Raw genomic sequence first — 10,238 nt, 5'->3', positions numbered from 1 at the left:
TTTGCCGCTCAGAAATGAATTAATTAATCGGGGATTAATTAACAAGTCGCTAATATGTGGGCCACTGTTCAAGACGTTGGACTGTGGACTGACTTGCGTTGTCGGGATTCATCGACTCCCTTGCCGGGGGTGCGACCCTTGCCGGGACCCGCGTATTTGTCAACTCCCTTGCCGGGAGTGGGCCGACTCGGTCGTGGGCCTTGACAAGGCCCATGACTTTCTTCCTTACAGACTATATAAGAAGGCTCTGGTCAGTGAAGTAACTTAGTTCACTTCACTCACTTCCTCTCGCGTGACCTAGCCGTCATCTACTACTCTGTCTGCCTCCGACGATCCCATCCCGACGACCGCGTGCACGGGTGGTCGGGAGAGCAGGTGCTTCCAGAACCCTGTCGTTTGAGATCCTGCCCGGGAGAACGGCAATAAGGTTTTTGGGAAGCGTCTCGACGCGACTGCTCTCGATCCGTCCCCAACTCTGTTCGCCTCTGTTTCCACTACTTCCTCTGCATCGACACCATGGCCGACGCCGCCGCCGCTAAGAAGAAGGTCACGGACGATGCCGAGGCTGCAGCTGCAGCCGCCGCGTTGGCTGGCCAACCGGAGGGTATGATCTGTTCATCCCTCGTTTACTCGTACTTATGCTAGCCGTATATGTGCTGCTCATAGAAGGTTCGATTTTATGTTCTGCACGCACTAGTATGCTTAGATATCGCTATGAGATGCATACCTTTTATGTCATACTTACTGTTTACTCGTGGATAAGTCTAATCGGAAAAGTGCTAATATTTTCAACAGCGTCCCGGCTATGACCATGACGACGATGATGTCGAGGGTCTGGCTGCTGCGGGGTATGCCGGAACCTAGCTGCGACTGCGATCTGGTGGTGAGAAGAGATGGGGAAGCGCAAGTCGATGAGCTCCAAGATGGCTCAGCGGAAGAGGCCGGCGCCCAAGCTGGACACGGCCTTCTGCAACCACCCCGGCGGCGTGTCCTGCGCCGTCGACCTCAAGTTCTACGTCGCCACCGCCGTCTGCTACGTCTACGAGGAGGCCTACCACACCACGGCGCACCACCTTACCGAGCCCGTCGACGTCTACCACGACTGGATCGACGCCTGCGAGAAGGCCAACCAAGACGCCGACTACTTCAAACCACAGCGGCGGGTCGGCAGCGACGACGACGATGACAGCGATGCCTGATCGATCAATCGATCGTGTCCGGTGGAGCTGGTTTCAGATTTCTAGCTAGACGATGCTATGCTATGCTGAGCTTGCCTAGTTTGATGTTGGGTTCGTCTTAGTCCCTGGAGTTGTGGCAGTTTTAGCTGACATTAGATGAATGTAAGGCTGTTGCCCCGTAGACCTGTTGCACTTGCTACGCAAGGTGCAAGTGCAACTTCTGAACTTCTGATCTTGTCCGATCTATGAACTGAATCTGTGACATGTTTCGTTGTTGGAGTGGAATGGGAGGATGGTTGAATTTGTCTTATGAGCAAGATCATGATAAAACTACTACGTACTAGAGTAGCTTTTAATCACAACTCATGAGAAAACTTGCTTTAGTGTCCGGTCGACCTGGTTTCAGATTTCTAGCTAGACGATGCTATGCTATGCTAAGCGTGCCTAGTTTGATGTTGGGTTCGTCTTTGTCCCTGTAGTTGTGGTCCTTGTGGACCTGTTGCTACGCAAGGTGCAAGTGCAACTGATGAGTTCTGTACTTCTGATCTTGTCCGATGGATCTAGGTGGCTTTCATGGATCGATCGAAACGACCTCAACCCAATGTTGCGTAGTTTTGATATTTGATGATGGTGTCTCTCAAGTTTCAGCTGTTTGGCTGAAATTGTATTGATTGGAGAATCTAGTCCTGTGCCTCTTTTGCTGCGCGATGTGTAATTGATGAGTTCTGATCATCAGCCAATCGCCCAATCTTGTATAAGACGATCATGTGCCCAATCTTGTATAAGACGATCATGTACTGGAATGGGAGGATAGTTGAATTTGTCTTGTGAGTTGAGAATTGAGATTATGAGAAAACTACTACTAGCTACTCCAGCCTTTAATCACAACTCACGAGACAACAGTGCAAGAAAAAAACAATCACATCGTTTAAGAAAAAAGACGCTCTGCAAGTTCTGTCCAACAGTAGCTATGCAACCATTGCAACAGTTACCAAAATTGAATACTGATCTACATCACGATGCAGACCTGAAATCTCTAACCGTTCCTAGTACTCCATGCCTAAAGTACATAGACAAGCAATGGAAAACAAAGAGACTTTTCCAACAACCTCTTAAACTGAAAAACCGACCTGGCCAAGATCTCACACGGTTACTCAACCATTGCAACTGATGTGCATTCATATGCAAATGATGTTTTAACATCTACCTGGCATCTCAAACCATCCGTTCTCCAAAAGACCAAAAATTTCTACAACCCGAGCACCTTCCAATCGCCCTGTTCTGGGTCTGGAGTTGGCTACTACCTTACACTAGATCCCTAAAGTCCACCACATATAAAGGGAAACCACATGACACTGTATGATTAACTCTATGTAGGACGGATTAGAAGTTGTATATATGTAACCATGCAAATATTAACATATTTACATTTGTCGGGACTGAATGGGGAGCAAGGAGGTGGTAGCGCATTTGTTGCCTCTACTGCACATATGCATGTCACTTCGTGCCAAGAATGAAGTACACCACCCACAAGCTTAACGGCGCCACTCTTCCAAGGTTGGTGTTTCCACGCCGATGGTCTTCATATCTCTGATATTTGCTGCGAAACATAAAAGTAGCTGCCTTAAGTCACCAATTATACTAAATTATAGGAAACAGATTAAATGGAATCAACAAAATATTCACTCTCTCAACTATCGAAGATGGCAACATTGCATTCAGCAACATGGGTCATAGCTATAGTTGTGTTCTTTACAAAGTAACTTGTAACTTTCGTACTGGGTGATCAAACTGCCCCTTTATAAGCATTCTACCACATGCATTTCCAAACCGTGGGTGCCACATGATTTACATATGCTTGTTGGTGTAATAAAGCCAGGTAATAAATCCATGATGACCATGAATAGGGTTGCAGCACGAGTTCGATTTCTTCAAAATTCAATAATTTTACATGCTGTATAGGGAGTGCTCTTTTGCATGTCCTTCAATTGATATGTTTATATGACCACGTAACAGCAGAAAAGAAAGGAATACAAGGTTTGATGATGTATAAATCCATCATTCAGTTAGCAGTAAATCCCAGGAATCTAAGGCAGCAAACAAAAACTTTATGAGCTGTGAAAGAGAAAAGCTCTCCAGTCACCAAAATGAGCTGTAGATAATAATTTCTGAAAGAATTTTGCTACCCGTGTAACTTATTTTGAACAAAGCATATCATTCGTTGGTGATCAAAATGTCCCTTGCATGTTCAAACTAAGATCATGCAGTTTATAACCATGTGTGCCACATGATGCATACACGCATGGTGTAATCAGGACAAGGGTCATGAATTTGGATGCAGCATGAGTAAAACTCCTTATTTTTAAATTTCTAATGTTTTTATGTGGAAACGGAATATTCAGCTTACATTTCTAGAAATAACTCAAAATTTTCTTTTAGTAAGTTATGTACTGATGCAGATCGACTGATCGACACTTTGAGTGTGTTCTGGAAATAAAGTTCTTTGATTGTGCCACTTAAACAAAGAACACTATGCAATAGGGAAAATCAATTTGACAATCTGACGATACAGACTATGCCTTCAACTGAGTGTAGCTCTTAGTGCATCCCCATGAGAGGAAAGAAAGGATATTAAAAGGTGAATTTTATTAACATGGAAAACTATCTTTCAAACTTTCCCTGATTAATGTCAAGTACCATCTCAACATTAGTTTAAACATACTCATAAGGAATCGCCAAGTGCCAGCTCCATATGTATTTGACATGGAGAGTAAAATAGAAGGGCTGGTGTGAAGGAAGAATACTCACCCAAATGGATATCTGGCCTAGCAGCAGCTGTTGCATCAATAAGGACAATAACTTTCTCATAGTCCAATTCCACAGCATCGTAGACAGTCTGCCGAATGCAATTTGGCGTTTGAACACCTGAAAATCATCACATATATACAGAACAATAAATGCAGCTGCCCAACTTGACATTGGCCAATTAAGCATAAACAAAGGAATTAATATTTGCTCTAAACAAGGTTTTTCCTACATGTAGTACTGAACTCTACAGCATAAACAATGGTGTATGTGCAAGGTATAAAAAGATTGCTGCATTGCACAATTCTTCCGTTATGGATTCACGCTCGTAAGAGCAGAGTTATTGCCACCATATGCATTTTGAAAAGATGAGAAAGGTAAGGAGTCAGAAGAAAGTAATTATACAGTTACACAAAAGAGACGGGTCTTACAGCCACCAATTACCATTCTGACAAAAAAAACAGTAACTTTTATATCAGTCGGTGTGTATCAGTGCTTACCAACAACTACCAAGTTCTTTATTCCTTGTGTTTTAAGAACGGAATCAAGGTGCGTCGCAAAGAAAGCACTAAATCTTGTCTTCACCAACTTGTAGTCACCTTCTTTGATAAAAAGCCCGTCAGCCAGCTCTGCACCTTTCAAACCTTTCACTGTCGGACCCTTTCCTCCAGAATACAAGTGTCGGCGGAAAAGTTCAACATCTCTTCCAGAAGGGTCATGCTCTCTGACAACCTACATAGCATAGTTCACTGTCAATCAATACCCCGGCTCTAAGAATGGTGAGAGTGCTTAGGCATCCAAATTACTAGCCTGCTTTCTAAACCGCACTAGTTTGAGAAGAAATAGGGGAAAGTGTGATTACACAAACAGAGGTTAGCTTGCAGGTTGCAATATTCATGATCAAATTAGTATCACAAAGCATGTTTAGCAGAATTTAGAATGGCGTATGCTTCGGTACAACCAATAGGAAACTGATGCATTACCTTGCACATACTCCATAATGAAGCAAAAGAAGTTATTCCAAAATTGAAGTGCGCGCTGCATACTACCAGAATTGAGACCATGCTAGCTGGAGTATTCGTTTTGCATCAGATTTTAATTTTTAAAATAACACCACACCATTACAAACGTCTGACAACACTCAGATTTCTACTTTGTCTAGAAAGAAACAAATAAAGCATACCAACTAGTCAACAACCACTTAATTCACCGACCCTCAAATGCCCTGATTGGAAACTTTGATTAGAGAGAATAATACGACTATTGTGTCACATCGTTATACATGGTGAAATGTGGAATGCTGTCATGTCATTTGTTGCCCTACATGAAACAGTAAAACACAAAGGGATTTGTTCGAACTTGTAACCAAACCAGGGTAGAGGCCAAAGCGAAGTACCTCACCATCTGTCAGCAGTTTTATGATTAAACAAGGACAATCACTTTTATGATAAAAAAATGGTAGAGAAGAAATAGTACTGACATATGTACTTGTGCAAAGCAGGATAGTCAAGAATAAAGAACAAGTGAGTGGATTCTGGAAAGAGCGAAGGTCTCATGCTGCCGCAGACAGTTGTTGAACTTGACAAAAGAAAATAGTGCTAGGAGTACATGGGAAATTGCAAGGCTAATGGAACGGGACCAGCAAAACAGGAACCGTGGTACCACGCCAAGAAGAGATAGAGATTACTTAGAACACGAATTAGAATGGATTGCTCCCAAGAAATCAGAGGCCCGTCTTGCATTGAAAGAAATAATAAGTACTCCCGTATGGCCGTAACTGAGAAGAAGCAAATTAGCAGTAGAAAAGGGGAACGGAATTACCCAAACGACGAAGATGCCGCGCTCCCGCGCCACGGCGACGGCCTCAGCGACGGCGGGGACCACGGCCTCGCCGCCGGCGACCAGCACCGGGCTGCCCATAGCCGGGTCCACGAAATCCTTCTGCAATAACTCACAAGCAGGTCGGTCAGGTGACCCGCCTCAACAAAAACTGGATTCTTTAACAACAAAAAGGAAGGAGGAAGGGGAACGGCCCGGATCGAGGAACGGAGAGCGCGCACCTGCATGTCGATGACGAGCATGGCCGTCTCGCTCCACCTGCCGGCGGCCGCCATGGGTCGGTGCGAGCGCGGCCTGAAGGCGCCGGTCGGGATCCGGGGGATTATGCTGCCGCCGCCGCCGGAGAGCCAGCGCTTGAGGTAGTGGAGGAGGAACTTGTCGAGGGAGAGGAGCAGCACCAGCAGGCACGACAGCAGCGCCAGATGCGAGGGCATAAATCACATCCACGAATCTTCCTCCTTTTTCTTTTATAAAATCTCAGGACAGGAGCACTGTTTGAATGATTTTTGTGGTGTTCTGTGGGGAAGAAATTTGGGGTTCAGGATGAAAAGAAAGAAAACTGGAGAGGAATTTGGACGCGAGAGAGATGGTTTGGTTGGAGAGCGTGGGTGCGCACCGGTCGCTGCAGAGAGGTTTGACGCCGGTCGTGGAGAAAGGACAGTACTAGAGCATATCTCCGGCAGCCTCTCACATTCCTTGATAAAACTAATAATTACTAGTATAACGCCCGTGCGTTGCCACGGGCTCTTCAAAATTTATAATCAGTATCTTTCATTTATCATCCTCTCATATTGGGTGATTATGGGGTGCTCTAATTAGAAACACAACAATCAAATATTAGGAAATTTCACCGAATGAACAACAACGAATAATACGATATCTATCAAACGAATAAAATGAGGTCATAGTTTTGGTCCGTCATGCACTTCTGTTGAAAAGTGCCTATCCCTTTTAGAATCAACCCACTGTTTGCTCGCACGCAAAAAAAAATACATCTCTAAAGTGGGGAACCGATCGGTGCCAAAAAGAACTCAAACTCCTATCCAATCTCGACTTCGTGCTCTTCCACTTCCATTGATAAAGATGGGACGTCAAGAGTTTCATCATGATGACCTCGAGCAGCCGCCGACATCCCTCCCCACATCTACCCCTACCCCCTGCTGCCGCTTGCACTGTCCTTGCTCCTCGAGGGAGCTAGGGACACAATGTTTTCTAGGATGGGCATGACCAGATCCATGAGGAGGCCACATTCTTCCATGGGAACCCAACCAAGCACACCATCCTCCGCAACCATCCAATCCCAGCCTAACAAAGTCAAGACCCGCCATCGATCCACAAATCAGGCTCGCCGCATCCAGGTTCACTGCAAGTCTGCGATGAGTCTGTAGTCGACATCTTGACTTTGGCTATCCCCGCGGAAGAATCATCGGATCCTGCTTACTTTTACCATCACTTCGTCTCTTCACAAGGCAGCGACACCACCCAGCCAATCACCACCACCGCTTGCGGCTTGCCTACATAAAATCATGAGAAATCCCCACGGCGATGCTGTAAGATCACCTTGGCGACCTCGACAGTGACCGACTGGTCTAAGATCTAAGCGCCGCTCTTTGTAGAAACCAATAGAAGTAGGCATGTGACTCAGATTTGTTCTTTGGTGTGCATGCGTTTCTTGCTGCCCACCAGCTCTTGTCTACAACTCGCCTATCTCTGTACCAGCTCTTGGTCTACAACTCGCCTATCTCCATGCTCGAGATGACCAAGCTCGATGCGCAAGCCGCATATGTTTGCTAGAGCTATATCCAGGCCCTATGATTTTTGGATCACTGGCACTATGGGTGCCAGGACCGGAGTCGCCCTCATCCACCAAGTGGATCAAGGAGACCCACCACCTAGACTCTACATCGCAACATTTTGTGTTTTCCTATAAAAAGTAAAGAACCTTCTCTAATAAACATAAATATAACCTTTTGGTTTTATAGTCTCAACTTTCCTACACTCCAATACCAGAAGGATTTCTTGGTTTTATTTAATGACCTTCTTGAATGTCATTCACTTAGAAAGGTAGTAATCCAATCTGTGATATTAAGGCAAATTATTAGTCATATTAAAGTGCAAAAGGCCCTATAGGAGTCAAAGCATGACTTTTATGGTTATACTGTAATTTGCAAGATCTGAGATTTATGCAAGTGTACAATTAGAGAAGAGCCAATTAAATAGATTTTCACATTCAGAATAGTACGATTAGCAGTAGCACTTCAATTTTTTCATGTTTGATTAGCTTGCTAGGTGGTTATCACTAAGCATGTTGGAACGATGAGCATAACCTAACTTAGTTCAGTACGTGTTGCTGCAAATTAATTCAGTACGTACGAAGCTGTTGCTAATTTCAATGCCTGGCTGTTGCAAGTTTCTAATGAAAAAGTACTTCAGGTCAAAGGTCAGGGAATATACACTTTTGTTATCATGGTTGTTTCCTTATAGTGAACAACTTTGATCACCACTTCAGCAGCTACTATCTATAAGAAGACATTAGCTAAGTAGATACAGGCAAAGAAAGCATGTAGGCAAAACCAGAATTAAAAACATCCTTCTCAATGGAGCTCGTGCAGTTCGGAAGACCCTAATCATCGATGAGGGACCCCTCCGATGGTAGCATGGCGTGACAATTGCCGTCAATGACAACACCCAAAGTACCTTGCACAATCCATCGATCCAGTTCGGAACAATCAAGCACATACCTTGCAAAGTGATGTGGATCTGAAGCAGAGGTGGGAAGGTAAAGGCTCAGGTGAGGTGGAATGAGACGTTGATATAGACGTGCACGCATGAGAATAAGGTGGTGCCCAGGATGGATCTCTATCGGAGGAGGCCGGATCCGCTGGGGAGGAGGTCGCTGTAGTACCTGCCATCTGTGCGATGGATCACGGGGCTGGCAGGCAGGGGGAGGGGATAGGAGGGAGCGGGTGGGCTAGAGCGCAGATGGCGGGTGCCCCCGACGACGGCTGGGAAGGATGGTGGAGGAGGTGGATGAGGATGGCGGCGGCGGCGTCTGCGATTGCGCCTCATCCGCAGTCGTGCTAGTGGTGGTCGATGCGAGAGCCGGATGGCGTCGGCCAGAATTAGGCAGGGGCGACAAAGATTTAAAGGAGAGAGAGAATGGAGGCGATGAGCGATGGGAGGAAGGGCCACCGGCGATTGGGGTGGCCTCAGATCCGCCCTCCGTGGCCGCCTATTTCATGGGACGAACACTCGTGCTCACCGTCGGGCTCGCCTTCGGCCGCTGCCTCGCCGACATTCACGACGTAGAGCCCCTTCCTCCGATCCCATTTGCCAGGGAGGCAGCGCCATCCTTCATCGCAGAGAACGAGTCCACACTGAGATCCCAACTAGATCGTGATTCGCCTTCCCAAATCGCAGCGGCACATCCCACTCCATCAACGACCAACCTATATGAGGCGGAGGGTCAGTGTAGGACGTGAGCGCTGTCACCATGGACGTGGGACGCCGTAGGTGGGAAGGAGGCGGCGACGGCGTCTGTGTTAGGAAGATCGCACGACGGCGACGGCGTTTACTCGAGGGGATCAAGAGGAGCTGCGTTTGGTGCCGGGTGGGTTCTTTGGTGCGTGCGTGGGGCTGGAGATTGTGATAGGTGATCAGGTGAGGGCGTGCCATACCTGGATCGATAGCCTTACCATACCTGGTGGTAATTTAAATTTATTACCATATTCGATATTTCCCGAGTTATGGCCTTACCATACTTGGATTGATAGCCTTTGGGGTAATTTAAATTTATTACCATATAATTATCATATTCAAAATATCCTGAGTTATGACCTTACCATACCTGGATTGATTTATTACCATATGTGGATTAATTATGATTTATTACTATACGTGGATAGCCTTACCATACCTGGTGGTAATTTAAATTTATTACCATATTCGATATTTCCCGAGTTATGGCCTTACCATACCTGGATTGATAGCCTTTGGGGTAATTTAAATTTATTACCATATAATTACCATATTCAAAATTTCCTGAGTTATGACCTTACCATACCTGGATTGATTTATTACTATACGTGGATTAATTATGATTTATTACTATATGATTTATTACTATACGTGGATAGCCTTACCATACCTGGTGGTAATTTAAATTTATTACCATATTTGATATTTCTCGAGTTATGGCCTTACCATACCTGGATTGATAGCCTTTGGGGTAATTTAATTTATTACCATATAATTACCATATTCAAAATTTCCTGAGTTATGACCTTACCATACCTGGATTGATTTATTACTATACGTGGATTAATTATGATTGATTACCATAAATACATTGGGTATTGCCCGTCAGACGAGAAAAGAGAAAAACTGGTGGGAGCGGCTGGTGGGAGGTGGGACGAA

General features: G+C 45.3%; 1 protein-coding gene across 2 annotated transcripts; it reads right to left on the bottom strand.

The window, feature by feature from the left end:
* Positions 1-2,328: 2,328 nt before the first annotated feature.
* On the bottom strand, positions 2,329-6,437 carry LOC119330551 (probable inactive nicotinamidase At3g16190). 2 transcript variants are annotated; one of them, XM_037603665.1, is made up of 5 exons: positions 6,044-6,437; positions 5,805-5,924; positions 4,583-4,715; positions 3,987-4,103; positions 2,329-2,778 (listed from the first exon to the last, which is right to left on the bottom strand). In XM_037603665.1, exons 1-5 carry the CDS (start codon positions 6,254-6,256, stop codon positions 2,714-2,716), a joined length of 648 nt encoding a protein of 215 aa, XP_037459562.1. In that variant the 5' UTR covers positions 6,257-6,437; the 3' UTR covers positions 2,329-2,713. The 2 variants fall into 2 exon arrangements, with proteins under 2 accessions (XP_037459562.1, XP_037459561.1); XM_037603664.1 differs by having other exon boundaries at positions 4,484-4,715; positions 6,044-6,429.
* Between the last annotated feature and the right edge of the window lie 3,801 nt (positions 6,438-10,238).

This window comes from Triticum dicoccoides, chromosome 7A (assembly GCF_002162155.2).
Source record: "Triticum dicoccoides isolate Atlit2015 ecotype Zavitan chromosome 7A, WEW_v2.0, whole genome shotgun sequence".
Classification (NCBI taxonomy): domain Eukaryota; kingdom Viridiplantae; phylum Streptophyta; class Magnoliopsida; order Poales; family Poaceae; genus Triticum; species Triticum dicoccoides.
Note: the sequence above shows the minus strand (reverse complement) of the source record. Positions and strands in the feature narration are given on the sequence as shown.

Coding starts and splice junctions, on each gene's coding strand:
- LOC119330551 (XM_037603664.1), bottom strand. CDS start 6,256: ATGCCCTCGCATCTGGCGCTGCTGTCGTGCCTGCTGGTGCTGCTCCTC. Junction 5,925..6,043: donor TGCTCGTCATCGACATGCAG/GTGCGCGCTCTC, acceptor GAGTTATTGCAG/AAGGATTTCGTGGACCCGGC. Junction 4,104..4,483: donor AAAGAACTTGGTAGTTGTTG/GTAAGCACTGAT, acceptor GATGATTTTCAG/GTGTTCAAACGCCAAATTGC.